Source organism: Corvus moneduloides, chromosome 12, assembly GCF_009650955.1.
Source record: "Corvus moneduloides isolate bCorMon1 chromosome 12, bCorMon1.pri, whole genome shotgun sequence".
Taxonomy (NCBI): domain Eukaryota; kingdom Metazoa; phylum Chordata; class Aves; order Passeriformes; family Corvidae; genus Corvus; species Corvus moneduloides.
Genome location: NC_045487.1, coordinates 20,007,167 through 20,030,967, shown reverse-complemented (window position 1 = coordinate 20,030,967; position 23,801 = coordinate 20,007,167). Strand labels below are relative to the sequence as shown.

Here is a 23,801-nt window from a genome sequence, read left to right as displayed (position 1 = left end):
TCAAACAAACTCACCACTCTGCTTAAAGTTAAGCATGTGCACGTCCTTGCAGGTTTGGAGCTCACACGCTCAACTTCTCATGAATGTGGCCAAACAGGCCCCACTTCGCCATCACTCCTACAAAGGAAGGATGTGCAAAGCACACTGTTCCATTATCTGTGGACAGCTTCTAACAAAGCTGAAAAGCTCGTTTCAGCTCAAAATTTACATATTTGAGCTCCACCTTTGAGTTTTATCATTGACAAATTTCAGACAAATTCTGAAGGAGGAATGCGGACAGCAGAAGGCTGGTCAACACATGTAAAAGAAGAGTGAGCATTAATTTCCAAATTAAGTAAATGTTTGCTCAAAATACTCCTACAATTTAGAATAGATCACAGGGATTAAAATGCATCATGTTCCTGAACAGAAAAGTTGGTCAAAATAAATTTGCCTGCACCACAAACTGCTGATAGTGTCATTTCATGATGACATCACTTACAAAACCTGTAATAGGGACATCTTTAAATTTTGTGCACAGATACACATACAATATGCACACATTAAATACTGAGAAAAACATTCTGACTTCAAGTAAAATCTTGGAAGACTTGCACGTGGTAAAAAAAGGTCTGTTTTCATTTCTCTTTCTTACACACTAAGCTTGTTTTCAATTGGGATTACTTAAAATGAAGGGATAATTTTTTGAACACATAATAAGACAGCAAGTCTTATGACTTATGAAATATTTATCTGTCAGGTTTTTGTTTTGTTGTCTTTTTAACTGAAGAACTTCTACTTTTTTATCAACAGACCACATTCAGCTGTACACAATGCACAGTACTAATGCAGAGGGAGCATGGCCATTGCTATTCTGTACCACCCACATCATCACTTGGGATGTGGCTTCAGGGGGAAGAAAATGTGGCCATACACTGGAATTAAGGCGTTGTGTTGAGTTTTGTCCCCAGGGAAGTTGTTGGGCCAGCACTGAAGAGTGCCCTCCCACCAGTCCTCAGCAGGACACAGCCGAGGCGTGGATGAGGCTCCAAGCAGCGAAGGGAGCCCAAGTGGAGCCCAAGTGGAGCCCTGCCGAGCACAGCTGGAAGCGGGCAGTGCAACGTGGCCAATCCAGCTTTCTGTGGGTTTTGTTGTCTCAGGGACAGAAAACGCGGCTGTGGGAGCACCAGCACCTTGTCTTTGTCCTGCGAACACCCGCGTGTCACAGCTGAGGTCTTGTTTTGGCCTCAGCCACACAGAGCTGAGCCGAGGGGGGGAACTCCTCTGGTGTGTGACTCTCCTGCTCTTTTGTGTCCTTTTGCTATCGATATTGTTCTGTTCCTTTGCGTTTCCTATCCCATTGCTGTTTGTTTTCAGTAAATTGTTATCTCACCCCACAGCCTCTGCCTTTGTCCCTCTCTCACTGAAAGCAGGGGAAAGAGGGAAGTGGAGCAGCTTATTTGGAATTTAATTCCCACCACAGGGAAGCTCAACTTGGACAATGCTTTGGTTCTGCAATTGACAGCAGGTAAAATAACAAGTTCTGTTCAGCACTTCTAGGTAGGGTGTTTACTTCAGAAGCTGGCAACAGGACTCCCTTGAAGTTCAAGACTGTTTGCCCAAAGGCCCAGGGTAAACTAAAAATGTTAAATGACTAATTGTCACTCTCTGAAGGACCAACACATTACTTGACTGCCTATAAAACAATTGGCTGAAAAAATAGAAAAATGTGCATCTTAATACATTTTAAGCTCTTTAGACTTTTTCCAAACCTTAACTTCAGTAAAAAAAGTTTATTCCAAAAAAAAGATCATTCCACAAAATTTACCTAGCATTGAATAGGATCGAAGCAGAAGGAAATTCATCTATTTGATGATTCATCTCATTGCTCTAGGGAAGAATTACTTAAATGGGAAACATTGCCACCTTAAGATACAGGTATGACTCTTTGCATGTACACGTTGAAAAGTTACACCTTGAAAATTTTCTAGTCAGGTTTTAAAAATTATTTTCACTGACATCTAAAATTGTCACAGCGCCTTGGCCCTTACCTTCTAAAGTCAGTGGACAAACCCTCTGCTAGACCCTTCCATGCTTTTTCTTAGTCTTACCAGTTTTATTTAGCCAGAAGAAGGAAAAATTCTGTAATTATAAGCATCAGGAAAACAGAGACTGCAAAATAGATTGTATATTTTTCAGTGTCTGAAAATCAGTAAAATAGAGAGAAGACAACTGAAAATATAGAAAAACTCAACCCAAAACCAACTCCCAAAAAAAGCCCAAAAAGCAAACTCACATACCCTCTGTCCCCACACATCCTCAAGGTAGCTGCCTTTTGCAAGAAAAATACAGCCTCCCCAGGAATAGCAGTAGAGCTCCATATGGATTGACAAACAATGGATGAACTCTCAGCTACTCAGAAGTCTTTGTGCCAAGCTCTCATTTTCCATGCTAATAAGCTACACACACTGTATTTCCAATGTATCCATAAATAAAACAATTGTATTTATTATTACCATATCGATAAAATTTTCTTTTAAAAAATGTAGCCATTTTTTCTTTTGTAACCAAGGAGGAGGATTTCTATTAAGAAAAAAAAAGAACAAAACACTATTTAAGTAAGAATGCAGTAGAAACCTTTGAGAAGCAGAGAAAGAAGTGTTCTCATGGTCTCCTCCTGCATGCTACATCAACATCATGCAGTCAGGTGGGACCAACTTCCATCTCCAAATGAAGTAAAAATCAAATTTTTCTTGGCCAATAAGGAAAAATTATTAATATCATTGAACCCTCTGTCAGAATATTTTGTGTTCCACACATCAAAAGAATACACACAGTATGCAAACCTGTTCTACTAGTAAAAAAGAATGTTTTTCCTGGCACAGAGCCCACTTGCTATTTTCTTGCATTGCTGCCTGGCTTTTTCCTCCTGTCAGCTGAGATCCATGCAAAAATGTTCTACTGCCTCCTGACTCACTGTCTGTACTCCTGCCTGTTTGCAACAGGCACAGAAATGTGTTTCTACACATTCATTCCCAGTTACAATTATTAATCATCAATGTAAACACAGCATTATCCATCATCTTCAAAGTCTTCCTACTTTTACTGCTAAGTCTGTAAGAAGCATTACAGTAATGTTTATAAGTCTTGTTCCACAAAATAAAACCAGAATTCTAAAAAAACCCAGTTTGTGTTCATCACGGGCTAAAACACAGTTTGAAATTAAATTTTTAAAAATGAAAACTCATCACTGGGGCAATTGATTTTTAAATTGAAATCTCTTTCATTTAAGAATAAGGAAAAAAGGTACAGTTACTAATTAGGGTAATACCTATATAGTGTTTCAAAACAGTGCTTTTGAAATAGATCACAACACGTTTACGGCGAACTATTTTAATATTTATTTGATTTTGAAAACAGGAAGTAAAACAAAACAGAAATGAAACAGAAGTTGAAGCCAAACTTGAGGTTTTCAAAGATTTATAAAATAGTATGCATGTAATTCCATAAAAAAAAAATAAGGACAGACTCCTTTCTTCTGTCTCCTTGCAAATTCAAACCCATAAATTTAAGTGATAGTTTTGGGATACCTCAAATGAAATCATAACTGTCAGCAGCAGTGACATCCTACACCAAAACGGGTCCGAGAGAACGCTCTTTTTTATCGTGTCAGTGGGACATGGAGCAAAAAGTGCTTGAAAAGGCAATGATACAATAAATCATAAAAATTCCTTCTGTTCTTCTCTCAGTCTACAGGCTTAAAAAGCACAAAAAGCAAATTTTAACTTCTTGATCCAGGAATGCTTGCAAAAGGTGTTCTGCTCTGTTGTATCTCTTTCATATAACTCAAGCTTAACCAGTGTAAAGGGGCTTTAGATTCCAGTGCCTTCTAAACATATCTTGACCACTTTAAACACAAAGTAATTTATCAAGAGCCAACCATACAGTAGGAAGACCAAGCTGAGACTTGAGTTGCTGAACAAGTTGTTCCAAGGATCTTTGAAAGCGAATGCCGTAAAATAAACTTTAGTTCCAGAAGGGTGAGGGAACAGCCCAAAGATTTGCTCAGAGAACAGAAACGCTGATGATTGGTGTTTTTCCCCAAAAGAAAAGACTATTCCTTGGCTCTAGTTCTTTTGGGTCTGTCAGGAATAGTTATGCCTCATATATTGGCTGATTCATGACCTTCTAAAGTTTAGAAACTTTGGACAGAAGCCAAGGCACAACCCTTCTGTAACAGAGACTTCTGCAGGACACACTACACATCTCTTCTTGCTTCAAAGGGCAAGCAAGGAAGGAAACATGGCCAGGTTTTCCAAGAGACGGCTCATGTCTAACCCATTCCAAAGAGAAAATGACCTAGTATGCTGATTTCTTCTTAATATTGTTAAAATATTGACAATGGATTTGAGGAATAACTGCAGGTGTTGCTGAAATGTCCATGGATAACCCAAGCATGAAGTGAGAATGTCAGCTGAAATGGTGCAAACAAATGAATCACGTTCTGTACTGCATAACTAAAAAGAGACTGCAGTCAAAAGAGCCTTTTTCCAACTATAGCACATACCCAAGTGCTTCCCACATAATCCTGAATCCATCCTTACAGTTCCACTTAGAAATCAGGAATTACTAATTGTATAAAGACCTAATGGACAGTAGTATTAAGTAACTTCTCTATGTCTGCATTTGGAAGCCTCTGGTACAACACAGATTTCCAAGTCCTAAACCAGAATCTTAATCATGTTTTGTACAAAACCTAAACATGAAAACAGCTTTAAAATACTTAAATTATACCATCTGAAGGATTAATTTAATCAAAAAATGTGGTGCCTCGTACCCAAAGTAAATCTCACTTCAGTAATTAGCTTTTCTCTACACAAACCATCACTGTTTTAAGTGTTAGTTTTGGGACTTTCCAAGTCTGCAGGAACATTATCTTTCTTGAGTAATATAATGGCTGGAATATACTGGATGAGAAAACACACAGAGTATCAGATCTCCCTTGAGCATTGGACCAACATATGGTCCTGCACATTTTGAAAGATGGTGGTTGGGATAATTTGCTGAATATTCTTAAGATGACTGCTCTTCTGCTGTGTGAGAAAGAGGGCTTTTTCTTATCCCTAAAATGACTGTCTTCAATAAGCGGTGATTCACTGAACTAGCCCTGGAGCTGCCTTTGGAAGCTCAGTATTCAAAAACCATCTGTGCCAGCAAGTACCAAGAGAGGGCTTTCACTTGATATTTAAACAAATTATACCCTCAGATATTTCAAACATATACTCTGTATTTATGTATTTTGGGATACCAGCCATAGGTCTTGATGAAAAGCCAAATTATTTAATTATTTTTATTATTATTAAATAAAGAAAAATACTCGTATTTAACCTCTACACTTTGATTCCATAATAAAAAATGAGGGACTTGAAAATATGCAAATTCTGCATTCATGCTACCTTACCAGTACTCAAATATTTAGCTTATAAATATAAATATAAAGCTACCTGGCCTAGTCTTGTCATGGTTAATCCTTTTTTTAAAGCTTTAGCTCTTACAATTACATGAAAATATCTATTTCATAAACAAACCAAAATTTTAATTCTAACTCTTAAAAGCCTTATAATGCAAGAAAAAAAACCATTGAAAATGTGAACTGAATAGATTCAAAATCAAACAAAAAGCAACCAAAGTAAACAAAAGCAACCCCCAACTTATATTTAATCTGACATTAGAGGTGCTTAGGGATGCTAAGTGAAGAATTTAAGTGCTTGCTGTCCTGAATGTTGTGACCTGTTTGCATCACCCACTGCTGAGTGCCACACAAGCATCACAGGACCACAGCACAGATCAGAACTGGGCAGCACTGCTGCTAAGCACTTAACGTGGGCCAGGATCCTTAGATACCTAACTTGATAATCAAGCACAAAATTCCAAAAAACTGTGACTTTAAATGGTATTTTACAATAATTTTTGTCTAGTATTACTAAAGAAATGGAAAACCCCCAAAAAATCCTGCAAATACAGTATTTTCAACTCTGCCAGGCAGAGAAGCTGAATCCTTCCGAAGGTATCTCACTTCTCTTTACCTCTTCTCCTTCACTCTTGATCTAAACCACATTATAATAATAAGCAGGCTGAATTACTGATGAGCTGCTGGCTGCTACAGAGGCAGCTGTATTTCCAGGAGATCATCTAAAATACGAGCAGACACAAAAGGTACTAAAAAGGAAGCGAATGAAGTGCAGGTGATCTCATATTTGCTGTCTCTGTCTGGTTGTTAAGTTCCTTTTCCAGTGCTCACTGGGCTCTAGGCCAAACTACTTCAACAAGCTAAGCAGGAACTATTCCCTTTTTACTGTTGTTAGATTAGTCTTCATCCTATTTATCAAATGGAGATGGGTCAGCCCAGGGTACAAGAGCCAGAGCCAAGCAAAGGGAAGGGGCAGGAATGCAGGGATTGGGATATGGGTCACACTGACATTAGCCCAGGCCACTTCATATTTGTGGTCTGAAACCAGTCACTCACTTGGTGGCAGTGCTATTTGGGAACATCAAGCCCCTGCTCATCCACTGTTTTACAGAATATTTTCCCCATGTTTTGGAAAGGCATTTGTTACATGGTTGCATGTAGAATAAAATTTTAAAAAACAGGTAAAAATAACCTCACTCCGAAACTGCTGATTTTCCATGTCCCCAGGTAAAAGTATTTTTAAAAAAATTAGCTGTACTAGTGCAGGAAAGACAATTGATGGGCCTGGTGTTGATAACTTATAATAATCCTGCCATCCAAAAACAAGCAAAGAAGTCCAAATGAGCTCTGGCAATGTGAGACAGAGAACAAGTTTAAAGAAAATACTCTCGAACAAAGTGCAGGTAGAAAATACTTACAGTTATTAACACAAGTTTTTTCACATTTACAAAAGCTGTAAAAGAGCTATTTCTCTCTATACAACAAACAGTACTTGAATACAGAAACACTAATCTTCTCCATCAACTTCTTAAGTAGACTATTCATCACTACTCCCTAAATTAAACTCCTGCTCAAATGAAAAGGATATAATTAAAAAGATCCAATTTCCAAAAATAAATTACTAGTATTTCTGTTAAAACAAGAAGCTGGACTGAAATCCAGCACTGCTCACAGAAAAATGGTTAATGCAACTAAGTAAAATATCAAACAAGAGTTAGTTCAGAAAAGGGGGAAAAAAAAGGAACATGCCAGGGAAGGATGATTTGTAAATGACATCTCTTTGGATCAGCAAACATGCAGGGTCCCAGCTGCAACAAAAGCAGACATTTAAGTCAAAAAAGATTAGTGAGGAGACTAGCAACTTCAATGCAAAAACTGGGTATTTTGACCAAAAAAAGAGGGCAGGCCAAGAAAGCTCAGGCCAAGTCAGACCCTTCAAGCAGAGATTATCAGTAACAAGGGTTTTAAGCAGCTTAGAAATTGCTGGGAGAAATTAGAGTGTCATAGAGCATAGAGGAGGTCAGACATTTGATGGTAGAATTGGGCTAAGGGGGTGTTGGTACTACAGAACACAGAATCAGAAGGATGTTTATAATCTCCAGAAACCCAAAGAAGAGATATCACAGAGTCTTAGACAAACAATACAAAATTCCAGTGCCTTTTTACAGTGAAACGTTTTGGAGGAGTTGATTTTATTTCTGCATAGCAGCCCTAATAAGCTCAGAAGAATAACAGAAAGGGAGTTTCTAGGAGCCAAGCTGTGTGACACAGCTTCTACAGTACTTTAGGTCCTATTCCCTACAAAATACATTGATTAATGTGATACAGTTTCCAAGCCCTTGAAATCAGCTTCCAGCCAGCCATGTATATGAGCTGGCCAGGATGGTTAGAAGCTAAGAGAAGAGGCTGGGAGCAATTCCATCTGAACTGGCACACAAGTCATGGCTCCAGGAAATCCATGTATCGGCAAAAACTTCAAGGATAGTTTGCCAATTGAACAATACAGTTGTCCAGCAAAATTAGGGCTAGGGGAGCAGCAAAAGGAAGCAAAAACATCCAGAAGCCTTTGGAATTTGCCCCAGACCTTTATTTTTCCTTAAAGCACTGTACCAAGAGAATAAGGAGCTTCTAGAGAGAGAAGGAGGCTGTTCATCATAATCCATTCAGAGAGCTCTGATTAAACTGTTTCACTCACTGAAGGTGACCACAATTTTGTTCATCAAATTATCAAAGCTTACAAAAGAGTAATTTTTTAAAGGGATAACAGACAGTAAAAATTAAATTCTATTCCTTAGGATAAAATATTCCTTCGGTGAAGTGTTAGAATCTGAAGGGATTAGAAGGTTCAAATTATTTTTAAATGAGGGAAAGCCAAAGCTGTGACCACCCAGTTGAGCTTCTAATGAAAGTTTCTTCGGGCCTGTTGCTGCAAGATTTGCTACAGGTGCATGTGGAGGAGAAAAGAATTCTTTAATGAATATAAGATAAAGATGGGAGACTGAAAGGAAGGGCATAACAGGACAACACAACACCCAGGAAACTGCCTCAGTCTGAAATGAATTTAGCCAGAAACAGGAGCACCTCCTATGTATCTGAAGTCCTAAGTCAATTTTAGAGTATAAACAAGATCCACTTCTGTTCCTAGCTCAGCTAATTCCCTAGCACTAATCTTAGCACACGAGAAGAGAGAGAAGTCAGATAAAAGCTATCCAAAATGGGATACAAATAGGCCTTTGGAAATGCCTGGCATTTAGACAGTCAAATGTCTGAGCCAAAACTGTTAGTTTAGTTATTCAAAACAAAATGTTTGCATTTTCCTCAGAACAGGCATGTAATAGGGAGAATTCCTCTGACTCCACTGTGTGGGCAGACTTAGCAAAAGGAAAAGCAGCCCAAGTGTATCTGTACTAAACAACACAGTGCTCTTACAGAGCCACCCACAGCAGTGCAACCACATCACCTGGTTCATACCAGGTGATCAGGCTTTCGACAATTTTGCCTTTATTGTGTAGCACAGCTACTTCTCCACTTAAAATAACAGGAGAATCATGCCAATGAATCTGATTCTACTTCTAGAGCACAGTATTCTTATTGAAATTACAATTTAGCATGATTATAAACTCATCTTTGCAGTGGTGGGGGACACCTTGACATTCTGGAAGGAGTTCAGACACGTATTTGTCACAAAGCCACACTGGTATTACTACAAGCTCTTGGTTCAAACTGTAAGCAAGACTACAGTTATGGCTTTTCAGACACTTCTTCATTCCCTGCTGTTCTGGGGTTTTTTTCAGATTATGCAGAAGAAAAAACAGGTATGAAGGCAGCGAACAGTTTAAGACCCACACTTCACAGTTAACTATTTAAAAAATATTCTTTAATTATCTGCTGAAAGTTCACACTTGAAAATACAACTAAAAGGAGATGCCATTTTAACTGTGGCAAGATAAGCTGGACTGCCAGTCCTGATGTGCATTTCCAAATGACACACTTCACTGACAGCACCAGCAGGAGCAGCTTTGGCTGTTCCTACGAGGTTCTGAAGGGGTGATTTCCCTTCCTCTGGGTACACACATACCTCTCCTCCTATGGTGAGCAGGCCAGGTGCATCCAGCTTCCGTTTCTTCCGGGGACCGATGGCTGCCAGTGCCGTTAGATTGGCATCCCTCTGCCTCATCTGGGCAAGCTCTTGCTGCTGCATCTATCAGAGAGGGAAAGAACTCTCTTTAGTTTTTATTCTGTTGCCATATCAAAAAGTTATCTTCAGACCTGCAAGTATGAGGTAGAAGTCACACATGAGCAATCCCTGAGAGCATTCTACTGCTCCCAGAAGTACTATTTTAGCAGCCTGGCCATAGAGGAATAATGAAGATACCGAAGTTCTCGATACTTTTCAGAGGATTTCTGCTTCCAAATACCTCACCTGTTTCCAAAACCACAATCCTTTTCATTGAAAACTGCCTCAGCAAGTACTTTATACTAACTACATATCTCCAGTTTAAGACCGATATGAAGAATGTAAATACCAATTCAAATCTTAAAAAACCCACATTTTTCAATCTTACATTTATATTGAGTATTTCAAACATACTTGATGTTTTCTTAAAAAAATATATACCTAAATTAATAAAATACCTCTGTTTAAATGCTAGCCAAAGGTAATGCTGACACAAAACCTCTACAAACTGAATTTACAAGTGCTTTCTGGGCTTAGGCTTTAGGTAAGAATACATTTGACTAGTTTGAAGCTAGAATTAAACAACCTGCCAGCTGCATTATGTAACAATGTAGCACACTACAGAAAATAGGAGAAAATGCTCTGGCCAGCAGAGAGGCAAGACTGCATATTAACTATAAACTTTACAGTTCTTTCAGAGTGTTTAATGGTGTCACATTCCCATGAACACTAATATTTTAATAAATATTCTGATCAATACCGCACAAGAATAATTGATAAGGCTACCAGTATATTATTTTAATTAGATAAAAGCATTCAAAGCTGTTAGCAATAATTCTTATTAATTTCAAAACTTTGGGTTTGCAAAATGCCTCAATGAACTGAGAGGAGGCATTTGCTTTCTAATCCCACTGATGTCATTCTTGTTCCTGCTTCAGCAGCAGTGCACAGAACACCACATTGAGAAATTCAATGGTGGTAATAAAAACATTGTATGATACAGGCACAATTCTTCATTAAAATACAACTGAACTTACAAGCATAGAAGTGTCTCAGCCATCACCTACATGTGATCTGCACATACAAGCAGGGCCTATCTCAACCAGTGTTAAAAGGAAAGGAGGTCTAAGCAAAAAAGTGCAAGTGTGGAGTCTCTTTTCTCCATTCACCTCTGCCCAGAAAAAGCAGATCCACCTCATGCTTCCTATTTAGGGCAGTTCTCTGATTAATTCATTTAGCAATCAATACACTTGTGAACAAGCATTGTGCCTGAGTGGCTTTGGCCACAGGCTCACCAACGAGTGTTTCAAACTCCAGGTGATGGTGCCAGGGCCCAGCACGTGCCCAGAGCCAGGAGAGGGGTGGTGGGTGACCCAGAGGGCCCCTGGAGAGCAGCACAAAGGAACTGGAGCCAGCAAGTGAGCGGCACCAGGGCCCAGAACTGGGCACAGCCCTCGGGGTGTGCCCTCACCAGTGCCCAGCACAGAGGGACAGGCACTGCCCTGGTCCTGCTGCCCACACTAGTGCTGACGCTGGCCAGGTGCCGTCGGCCTCGTGCCCACCTGGGCACGCCTGGGCTCATGCTCAGCTGCTGTCAACCACCACTGGCACTTTTCCCATCTTTGTCGATGACATGGACACTGGGATCAAGTGCACCCTCAGCAAGGTTGCTGACTGCACCAAGCTGGAACTGAGGATGTTCAGCCTGGAGAACAGAAGGCCACAGAAAGATCCCATTGTGGCTTTCCAGTGCTTAAAGAGACCAGAAAAGAAAGACAGAGATGGACCTTGGACAAGGGCCTGGAGTAACAGGACATGAGGGAATGGCTTCAAACTAAAAAGATGTGGATTTGGATGAGATACAAGGAAAAAATCCTTCCCTGTGAGGCTGCTGAGTTCCTGGCACAGGGTGCCCAGAGAAACTGTGGCTGCCCCATCCCTGGAAGTGTCCAAGGTTAGATGGGGCTTGGAGCAACCTGAGACAGTAGAAGGTGTCTCTGCTCATGGCAAGGGGTGAACGAGATGATCTCAAAGATCCCTTCCAACCCAAACCATTCTATATTTTCACATTCTTCAGAAAAAGTGAATTCAGTCACTTAGAATTTGAAACCCCATTTTTCACATTTTTATGCTATATATTTTGCACCCGCAGTTATTATCGTAACTTCAGTGTAACATTATCTAAAAACACATATCTTATCTACAGGGTAAAAGAATTTCCTAAATACAAAAAAGAAATGCAGAAAAATATCTAAATAATAGTGCAAAGGTCTACACATACTTCTCTTTGCCAACTCATATTAGGTTTTTAGCTCAAATATCTTTGGCTCTCTTCCAGATTAAATGCCAGTTAGACAGACCTGCCCGCTTACCCTTTCAAGGTAGGTAGCAACAGTGGTGAGCTCTAATCATTTACAAAGGTCATGATCGGAAGCTAGCCCGTAAGCAGTCATTTAAAATTCGATTGATCCCTATTTGTAGTCAGGGAAAGAAAATGGACATTTCAGCTGTATTGTAATTATGAGGCTTCAAGGCAATTGTAAATAGATGTGCAAATCCAGATACTGGCAAATACCTTAGAGAAGAAATTATTACTATAGTATAACATATATCCAGGAAAGGTTGAAGATAAAACTGCATATAAAAAAAGATCAATCATCTTTTTGCTAATTTGCCTTGCTTGCCAGCCTACAAGGGTTATCACAATTATCAGAAGTCTGATGAATATTTAAGCAAGGGCCAACTGGCTTAGAATGATCTCAGACGAAGTTGTCAAGCTCTGCAGAATAAGAAATTCTGCACTGGAGTAAGTATTCATTTCCTGGGAGGTGCAGGTCAGAAATGTAATATGATATATAACTAGTATCATACAAAGGTTATATGAATATTATATCAGTATCTTATCCAAAGTCACCATTTTCAAACCCACAGGAAGCTAATACTTACTTGGCTCTCTGTGCTACCTGTACTGTATATACCCTGACTGTTTCCACATGGAATATCAGCACCTAATGCCTCTTGTCAGGGTTTCTTTTCAGATGCAAATTGTAAAGAAAAACATGTCACTTCTCTAAATTTCCCATAGTGGGATAAATCTTGCCCTCACTTTGAAACCTGCAAACTGGTGCTGTTTTACCAAGAAAATATGGAATAGCTTTAAGAGTCTGCAGAAAGGTTCCTCAGGTTCTTCATCCTTTCTTTTTTAACCAGTGTGAAAAACTAAAGATGGTTCTTGATATCATACACTAATTTTGACGAATGCACAAGATTTTCCATTACCTGTAATTCAACACCTGACAGAGCCAAAAGAGCTGGGCTCTGTTCAACCCACACTGGGCGAACACTGGTAAGACCTTGTTCTTCACCTCCCTGCGTTTCTCACCCCACATCACCCAGCTTGTCTATGTCTGCTATAGGCTCTCCAGACAAGCATTCTCCTCCACTGGGTGCCTCACTTATAATCAAGCCCCAGTGGCATGAATAGACATTACTTTAATACAAATAAGGAATATGCTGCCAGGTATAAGAGCTCCAGACAAAAACACAATACAGTTTCCAATACTGGTTTTACAGCACACACTGTGGTAAACTACAGCAGGAAAGAATAACCTTATGTAACCTTCATGAATGCTGATCAAAAAATTTCTAACACATCAAACACATCATCAGTGAGGTCACAGTATCCTGATGTTTTATAACATAGGGACTGAAGTGCTGAAAATACTTGATAAATATTGTATTGCACAAATCCTCATCCATCTTTTATAAATTATCACTGGTGGTTCTTTAGGTTTTATTTGAAGTTCATCTAAAAGCAGAGAATCATAAAATTACATTTAAAAAAAATCAGAAGAGTTATGATCCTGATACTGGTTCCCAAGAGCTGCCTTCATCTTGCAGAGGTCAGTGTATTCCAGCTGATTTAGGAGAGCGTCTCTGGACACTCACCGTTAACCATGAATCTTCTTACAAGAAAATATTTTTGCAGGTTATAGATACTTTCTAGCAAGACATGTGACAAGACCTTATTTAACATCCCAGACCACCCTTTAACATCCCACTATTGTTGGCTTCTTCATACCCCTATTCCAACATTATCTTTTTTCCATCTCCAAGTCACAGACTTTTGTTTTTTCATAGCCTACATCAAATTACCTGCACCAGTCTCTTTCCTACCCATCATCTGTCTTTGAATGAAAAATATTATCCCCAATTGTAATCTTTGTTTAAAATAATAAAAAGAAAAAAAAGCAGTATCTTGGCTTTGGTTCAAAAGAGGGGACACTGCACCTTGTTCACCAGATGCCAGTTGCAAACCCTGGCCTGTGAAGGCTCTTCTCCCCAGTGCATTCTGGAGCCACATTCTCTGTGTCAAGTGGAAATGACTTTGCAACCAGTTCTGCATACCTGGTTGCACAGTAATCACCCTCTGAATTCTCAGCACTAAGAATAACGTGAATTAAATGTCACCATCTTCAGTGCTCTGAAATTACTCTTAGACGTACCTGTAAAACTAAGGCTACTTAAGCTTCTTACTTTACACCGATCAGTTATATTTTGAAGTTAACAAAGCAGCCTGTTATTACAATATAGTTTATCTTCTAACTAGGCAAGTTACTAATTTCTGGATATTTAAACAAATGAAACACCTGTTACTATCTGTACATCCTGTTACTTAACATGACTTACCAGAAATGAATCTAACTCACTACATCAACCAAAAAGATGCAATCATTTGATAGCTGCATTCATTCACACTCTCATTTTCATACTGGGCTGCTGATACAAAATCTTCCTTTAACTTGCCTTTATCACAAATAATTCAGATATATTAATCAATAACATATTAAAATTTCTGCCCTCTGGGAAGAAAGCAATGCTTCAATTCAGAACCACACTAATTAACAACAATTAACTTTTTTGAAAGTAAAAACATTTAGATAAAACACAGACAAATATTCCAATGCATTATACAAGAAAAATGCTTACAAATTAGATACTGTTCCTTGCTCCTTATCAAATCCAAATGTATTTTTAGCATGCCACTTACTAACTGGGAGGTATCTCATTTGATGAAAAGTACACCATAAGAACGAAGCATTATTTTGCACAATGAAATGTTCTTCGTTGTGGTGGTGGCACAGCATTAAAACCACAGAAAGAACACTACTTTGCTACTTTAATAAAGTGAAGCTAACCACAGAAGTTCTAAAATTTTAGTTTGTTTTCTATAGATCATTATTTGTTATGATACATTTAGGTATTTAAGAAAGAAGTGCCACAAGCCATATGCCACAAGGAAGACAGCCATATGTCTATGTGAAGTATCAACATTAGATCTTAAAAGCTAGATTTAGTAATTTCCAAAAACCAAGAATGCACTTATTTGTCAGGCAAAACCCAGGCAAAAAGAAGTGAGCTTTGTCTAAAACAGAGATGTAGATAAAATATGGATATGAGCTGTAGCTGCTAAAGACTAAGAGAAATTTCCTCCAATATGATCAGAAAGTAAGAGGACTGCTGGAACTCTTAAAAATCCTAGTCTACATATAAATACCTTCAAAAATTAAAGGGAGAAGAGGGAGTGGGATCACATGAAAGGTCAAGGAGGTGTTTCTCTGCCTACAGGCAGAATTCAGGGATGTTTTTTGGCCTAGAAGGAAAAGAATCAGTGACAGAGAGACAGAGATGATTGTGAAGATAAAGAAGAAGAAAGAGCTTAAGGAAGTAGTCATGTATGTTTAAATACTGCCAATACAGGATTTGATAAGGAAATAGAAGCCAAGTTGTAAAATAAGTTTCTGTAGTCACAGAGCCAACTCAGCCCACCAAGAACTATATTTTATGTACTTACAGTTCCCAGCTTAGTTCAGAAATACCACCTAAGAAGAAACGAGAGGAGGCTCCCAGCACCACAGAAGCTAAAAATATCAACGGCATTCATGGGTGAAGACAGGCAGCAGTGAACCCCGAACAGGAAACTGGCAACAGAGGGTGCTAAATGGCAGAAATGTTTGATGAAAGCAAGATCATATAAACAATGATTTAAGCCTCGATTTCTAGCCAATAGGCATCAATGGAAATCCCTCCTAATTCTGTTTGCGATGGATGGCTTAATTCCTGGTAACAGGGTCATATGCTGGGAAAAACTTGTCTTAATTGATGGTTCTGTAACATGTATCTATCAGTCTCAGACAGTGATTACACCCCCTGGAAAAACATCTTTTTGCTGAGGAGTGCCTGAAATGCGGAACCATTACACATGTCCTAAGATGCCCACAACAGAAGGTGCAATTAAAAATGAAACTCATTAAAAATGCTGGCAGGAACCCTGAGAAGTCCAGGACAATGATCAAGAAGGATGGGTGCTTCAGTGAATTTGAGGGAGCCTTGCAAAGCAGCTCGTGTGTGCAGCAGGCCCGTGCTGTCCTCCAGCCCTGCTCTGGCGCTGAAATCTCTCAAGGTCAGCACAGCTCCACTGCCTGGTAAGGAACTGCTCCAAGCAGTGAAGTGTACAAGAGGCACTGCAAAAATGCCACACCAGAGAGGCTTCACCTGTGTAACAGCAGGTCATACACCAAACACATTCTGTGAGACTTCCAAACATTCACAGCTCTGACAAATTGTATCTAATTTTCTTCAGTACAAAGCTGGATGCTGCTTCTTCGCAAGTGTTCTCCCACAAGTCAGTAAAAGCTCCAGCTGTCCCTTGCAGTGGCTGCACATCTATCTGAACTAGATCAAGATTTTATTTCACTGTGAAAGGTGCTTGTCTGTTGGGTTTTGGTGGGGGGAGTTTCTTCTTTTTTTCTTACCCACAGCGGTTGAAAATTATTGCATAGCATTAGGAAAAAAAATCACCCTGGGCAAAGACCAAGCTGGGAATGTTTCAGCTTCAAGATGACTGTTTCTCAAAATAATGAGTGTCTGAACACAGTTCTGGAATCTTAACTGGGGAACTTTGGACCAAGCATCTTTCCTACAACAGACATTTTTGTTTATTACATCTAATTTCATTATGTTTTACAAGTTTACTCAAATTTTCCATTTAAACGTGCCCTATTACTTTCAAGTTGATGTATCAAACTCTGATACAGAAAATTCCAGGTGCATCCTGCCTTTCATTTTTATTTTTCCCTGAAATAAAAAGCCTTCATTGTAATTCCCCCAGTCTTGTACATTACACAGTTAAATGGGGTTTTTAAACAATTATCCTTTATCCCCTTATTACTCAAGATTACATACTGTCTGAACTAATACATACATACATATATATATATATATATATATATATATGATACAGGTTTAATTCTCTTGGAAGTATCCTTAACAGCCAACTCATAACTTATAAAAACCAAAAGCATGAAGAATTTGAGAACTGATTTTAAACTCGTGCAATTTTTTAACATACTGGGTTACATTTTTTGATTTTCCAAATACGATGCACTATTATTTAATTATTAACTTAAACCCATTTATTTCTGCAACTGTCCAACCATTTCTTAAGCTACATATCCCTATCTAGAATAACACAAGGTATAATAAATGCTTAAGGAAGATATCCCTCAAACACCTCTGAAAGAGTTCTACAATAATGGATTTTTTGTCCTTCCAGCAACTTTAATCATCACATTTCTTCACTCTTCAGAACCCGTTATTTGAGCTCCAGTACAATTTGTCTGGTTTTGGTTATACTATTCCTCAAACAACTTACCTCTAGTAGCAGCAGTTACAGGCTCTCCTATGCTAAGCTGGAAACACACCTATTGTAAACCTTTATATTTGTTAGGTGCTGTAATAGTGTGTGGCAGATTTACCAAGCCAAATACGGCCCATTTGAGCAAAGGGTTTTTGAGGCACAGACAACTGGGCAGGATCAGCACTACTAGAGCTGGCAACTTACTGAAGTGTCAGTAACATACCCACAGCGAGATCAGAAAAAACTCTGAAAAATTTCCTTAAGATTTGTTCTTTTATTATTATCAGTCTTAATTTTATTTTGGAGCAAGGCAACAATGGACAATCACAAATCTTCTCAAGCTGTTCTTCAAAGGACACGAGACATACAGCATCAGTATGACTGGGAAGAACACGAGTCAAAGAGCTCAATGGCTTTACTCAGAGGCTCCTCATCCTCAGTTCAGGAGCAGCCAGTGGAACATCCTCACTCCCAGGGCACTGGCGAGAAAGATGGGATAAGGTATTTTCCCAGGCCCTTTGTTCATCCAAGCTGGGGTTTACTGTCCTCCCCAGATTTCTAGGATCTTCTCCTTTCCCGCTGAAGTAAGACACTGTGAGGACTCAAACTGATGTTTTAATCAAGATTAGGGAAAAAAAAATACAGTGAAAGCCAGGAGATCAGTCACATCTAGAGTTACAGACTGAGGTAGTAAGAGCAGGAAACCTGTTGAGCTGTGGCTTTGGTTAGGGACAACTGACACAAACACTGGGATATGGGAGCAAAGTCAACAAAGAGTTTGCTTTTTTAAAATCACGCACTGGAAAATATGAGTGCAAGCAGTAACTCCCAGAGGCCGCACTGCCCACTGTAACACAGTGCTCAACGTTGGACTAGAACGTGAACCAACTGCTCTGCTTTTCACATGGTGAAGTATCCAGTAAACCTTTCTGAAAATACCCTTTAAAGAATCTTCCACTGTGTCTGAGCAATACAGCAGCTGTATGGTGAAAACTCTCCATGGCTGCTACACCTTTGTGCTAGTGCTAGGGGAGTCTGATCAGGAATTTTATCTGTACCATCTTCTCCGTGCATCAGGAGTTTAAATAGCAGAGCATGGCCTTTTATTACTTTTATTTCTGTTCATCTCTGGCACACACTCAAAATCTGAATTAAGAACCAGTACACCAGAACTACACCAAGAAGATGGAATAAGTTCTTGGCTGGTCTATCAATGGAGCCAACTGAAGACTGAGGCACACGAAGATCTCACCTTCCTGGAAGTGAAGAGTGACACTATTTCATATCATAAAATCTCAACTCAGCCTGAAGCATTTTCCCCATATTTTTCCAAATAAGTATTTCTATTTTTTGAAAAAATTTCTCTGGCTATATGCCGCTAGCACAAAACTTCAGAATAGCAGATATTTTAAGTGCATTTAAAATAGTTAATCAGAAATTCTAGTAAGAGGCTTTATTAACTAGATTATTCCAAAAGAAAATGCCCAGATTTCGATACCAGTCCTCTAGCATTCTTATGGGAAATCTGCATCTTGAAACTGCCAGCCTCATTTGAGGAAATGAGGCAAATGTAGCTATCTACTAAAAATCACTTGGCTGTAATAAGTAATTTTAATCAAATAGTTAGAGAGAATGGCACTGGAGTTAATGTCTGAAGTGTCATAAACAGATGGGAAATGTGCAGTGTAGCGACTGGTTGTGCACTTTTAACGCAATATCCTCTTCTGCAGTCTGGATTGTGGTTTGATCAAGTCTAAGCGACATGACAAAAACAAATTTAATTTATTCTGAAACTATATTCAACTAAAGAATACACAATACAGCAAGTATGCTACTCTGCTCCAAAGTGAGATTTGAGGCAGAGAAAAACACCGGGAACAAAAATAGCCACACGCCCACCACCTTCTTCCCCTTAAAAGTTGTGGGGGTAGTGCTGGGGGTTCACTTGTAAAATGGAATTTCCACTGGGGATGCAAAACAAGCTTGAAATTTAAATAATCTACATCTTTTCTATTTTAGACTTAACTATAGCAAAACCTCTACTGCTCATTTCTGCTGCAGATCAAGGGAACAACACACCACAGTGTGGGGACAAAATATTTCAAGCAATTTCTCAGACACTGACAAGTAGTAAATTAGGGAATCTTGTAAGTACAATACAGTAGTCATCCCCTTCTATTGATCACATATAATTTACATCTTACAAAGATGTGAATTCTTGCGTTCTCACTCCACAAGGAAAATCTCAATGATTTATTCATTTCAAATAAAAAATAGAAGCTAGATGAGAAGAATTACTTCACAGGCTGTAGCTTTCTCAGGGCACTAGTGCTAGGCTCTTCTTTCGCACTGCCCGTAGGGCCTTTGTGTGCAAGTCCCTCTAATTAACAAGGTGAATCATGCAGCAGTTCCCTAATTAGTGAACATGACAAGCCAATGGAAACAAGCAGACAGACCTGGCGTACAGATATGGTCAACAAAAGGCACAGCAACACACCATTAAAAAATGCCTATTTCATGTAAATAAAATAGCAAGAGAACTAGAATAAGACTTAATTTTCCTTTTCATGTTTTATGCTTATTCCTCATTTATTGCAGATATAAATAACGACACAATAAATCAAGGTTTCCAACTGCAAGTCACACCACCTCTCCAAAATCAAAGACTACTTACCCTACGTGAATAAGCATCTCCTTAAGGGGCATTATTTGTTTTCTCTCATTTTTCTGCTTTAAAGAACTGCAGTTACATTAAGCTTAGGACTTTAAGAATCCCTTAATTAATTCTATTCAAAATTATTTTTTCTTGAAATCCTTTTTCACCAACAGATGAAAGGAGTGCAATAGTTGCACTATTATTTCAGTATTAAAAAATGCCTACATTCCCAATATGTCATAATTTTTACCTTTTGTATGAGAATAAATAAATAAATAATAAAAGTGAATAATCAAAGAATCAGATTTGCATTAGAAAGGAAATGAGATGATCTAAAATGTACCTCCTTACCTTCCTCTTTCCAAGTAAAATATTTTTAATCTTTCACTCTTCCTTCTGCTTTTCCTAACAGCACTCAGCCCATCTCCAACACAAGGGGGTTAATTAATTTTCAATTTATTGCATATTGAACCTTTGATTTAGATTTTTACAATCCTTCAGCATTACATATTTTTACAATCCTTCAACATATTATAAGTCTAAAATGTGTGTCACCACCAGCAGAATATAATTCTTCACAGAAAAACTCCACTATGTTCTTTGCTCTCTATTCCTTGGCATGTTATCATAAGTAAGGAGAACTACAGATTATATCCTCATTACAGGCTCCTCTTTCTCACAGTCTTGGGGGAAAAAAATATCTGACTTTCCTCTTCGAATTGGGTAAAACTTTCTTATGTTTTAAAATTGATGGTCCAAATACTAATGTCTAAAAAACGTAACATTTTTCTGACCAGTCCTATTTTAAAAATATAGGAATTAAAATAGTGACCCATAAGAAATAATGGTTCTAACATGCCCCTAAAGATTGTTTTTTGGCTATAACTTTAAAGAATATTTAATGATGTTCCATTACAGAACTGATCAGCTGTTTCAAAGTAGTTTTGAATTCACAATAAACACTATCAGTGATCACAAGAAGAAAGCTGGAATCACTACTGTTTGCTGTGCTCATTTTCCCCTTCTTCTCTGTGTGCACTTCCCAACTTGTCTCGGATCCCACCCAGCACAACCCTTCCTAGGACGGCTCCAAACCAAGGCTGGAAGTATCCTCTTTTAACATCAAGGCACAATGGATAATCTGCTAACAACTGAACTCTGATCTGCCATATGCACACAGGAAGGATTCAGCAAACAGCCTGTCACAAACACTTACTGCTGCACAGAGCAACTCACAGAGCACGGGCTCTGCACAGTGTGCTGCACACTCACCACACCATCTATTATTGCCCAGACAGCTGCAATTACATGGCAACTACTGCAAAGACAAAATGCACTCGCTGCATTAAAAAGCTTCACACTCCTATTTGCATCTTAAATAAAATCAAGGCAAGGAGATGGGAAATAGACACTGAACAGGCACACCCAGAAATTAATGCAAAATCACAAAATTTGACTGATTGATATTGATTTTCAAATAAATTACATACACAACCACAGGTTATTTTATATATACAACTACAAAAGTATTTTGCATTTAAGCAAAAATGTTTAGTGCCGCCGATAAAAACAAATCCTAATTGTCCACAGGAGTTGTTTTGATATGAGATTATATCTAACACCAGGGGGACAAATTCTGTTTGTTTTGAATATTGCTACTGATGTCAGTAGAGATATTCTATAGTTACAGTGGTGTGGCAGAAGAATTCAATTTTAACATTTAAATGTAAGGGACACACATTTAAAAAGTGACAGGAGCAAAAATGCACTCACAGGCACACAGGGCAAAAATAAAAATCTCCAACACAAACCAGTCAGATCACTCTCATACTTGCTACATAGCCTACCACATGTCCTCAGCATTCCTGAATGCTGGCATGCCTGCTAAGGCAGACATTTCCTTACCCATTGGACTTAGGATGTTTGCTTTTCAGATTTTGGTACTGTCCAGAAATTATTTCTCCACATAGCTAGATAGACAGATGAGCATTTTTTAACTGAGGAATTATTTTTAAAGCCACAGTTAAAATTACCTGAGGATATTTATGAAATGTACATTTATGATTTTTTTCTTTTGTATAGCTGAGCAGATCACAGAAATCACCATATATTGCAATGTTAACAGAAGCACCCATCGACAAATTTAAGAAACATATGCATTTTAGATAACATAACAATGTACAAGGTATTTAAATATTATAGTAGCTCTGTATCTAAATCATCAAATAACTGCAGAGCAGAACACTGTCACATATTACTGAAACTCAGCACCTTGTACTGAGCACCGTGACTGCACACAAAACACACAGAAGTTTAGCTCAATAGTTAAGTATATTTTATCTCTGTATAAATTACCTAGATTAAACCTTGACAAAACTGGGATTAAAAAAATGGTCTTAGAAAACTTTTCCACTCTCTCATGGCCTCAAGATCTCCTTCTCCTCTGCTAAAATTCAGAGCATTGTTCGATTTCTGCACCCTAAAATAAGGTATGAGTTTTCAATCTGAGACTTAATTACGGAAGCTCATGGGGTGAGCTCATGGAGCTTCATATTCTTTAGCTGCTTCCATGTAACCTGAAGGTCTGTATCACTCTATCTTGCAGTCACCTAGATCACTAAAGAGGTAAAATAGCAAAAAGATGCAAACAAGTTATTTCTTAGAGGGAGGGAAAAAATCATCCCATATTTTTGTTTTCCTACACACCCTAGTACACAAGAGATTCCCTGAACATACTGCTTAAGAAGGAAAGACTAGCAAATGCTGATGACAGACCCTTACTAAAAGACAGAACAATTTTGCTGAATACTGAATTTACTGTTCCTCAAAAGAGGAAGCTGAAAGTAATTGATTTTAATGAAACAGCAGCACGTACAGTGAAGTAATAATGTGTATTCAATAACCTTCACAATCATTATCTGTCACAGTAAGGCAGGGCAGACATCCTGGATATTCTACAGGTACCCTCTGAGGGGAGCCCATCTCACTTGTCCACAGCTGGCAGGTGCCCACCACAGCCACCAAATGCTGGGCTGCTTTAAGAGTAAGGGCTCCTCATGAAAACACAGATCACACTTCTCCAGAATTTAAACACAGATTTCAAAAATAAATAGACCAAATTATCCTATTTCTCATAAAAACATGCTCTCTTCTCACCAGTTTCACCTCTAGTATGTTTCCAGTAGAGTGAACATTCTGCTCCTCTCCTGTTGTCCTGAACACAATTAACACCTGAGTTTAGCACTTATGCTCTATTCTCCCATTTTGTATATTTGACACTTTCCTAAAGCTTACTTAATTATCTGACATGTTTGTCAAATAGGAGCTCTTCTCCCAGGACAGATTTTTTTATTATTACTATTGTTTTTTTGGAAATAATAGATTTTAAAGCACCTTTCAGTGTGAATATGGCTTTTGGCCATTAAGAGAAATCTTCAGGATCTACATGATGTTACTTCTGTTTCAAGAATATAAATGTCTGTTCTGGATATAAATACATTTCCTACTTGTGGAGGGAAAGGACACAGCAGTGTAAGAAGCCTACTCTGTGCTTCACGGCTGTGCAGAGTCAATAAACCCATGAACTGTAATTGCAGCACACTGTTTTTCAATTTGCTTTGCTTCAACCCTACCAGATACTGAGGCATCAGTTTTTAGGAAGCTGCAACACCTCAGTGTATGGACACTCATCAGCATAAATACATATAACAAACCTTCCCATTCCAGGAAATCAGGTATTTATGACAATTTCCATGGAAATCTAGACATTAACCACCAATTCAGCAGCAATTTGTAAAACTAAACTACATGAAAACAAAAC

At 38.5% G+C, this 23,801-nt stretch overlaps 1 protein-coding gene across 1 annotated transcript in view; it reads right to left on the bottom strand.

Annotated features, from left to right (window-relative positions):
- Positions 1-23,801, bottom strand: part of LOC116449773 (transcription initiation factor TFIID subunit 4-like) — a 147,718-nt gene that overhangs the window by 36,194 nt on the left and 87,723 nt on the right. The window contains exon 14 of the mRNA XM_032121596.1: positions 9,528-9,650. Within this exon, the coding sequence (XP_031977487.1) occupies positions 9,528-9,650 (123 nt within the window). The remainder of the gene's footprint in view (positions 1-9,527; positions 9,651-23,801) is intronic.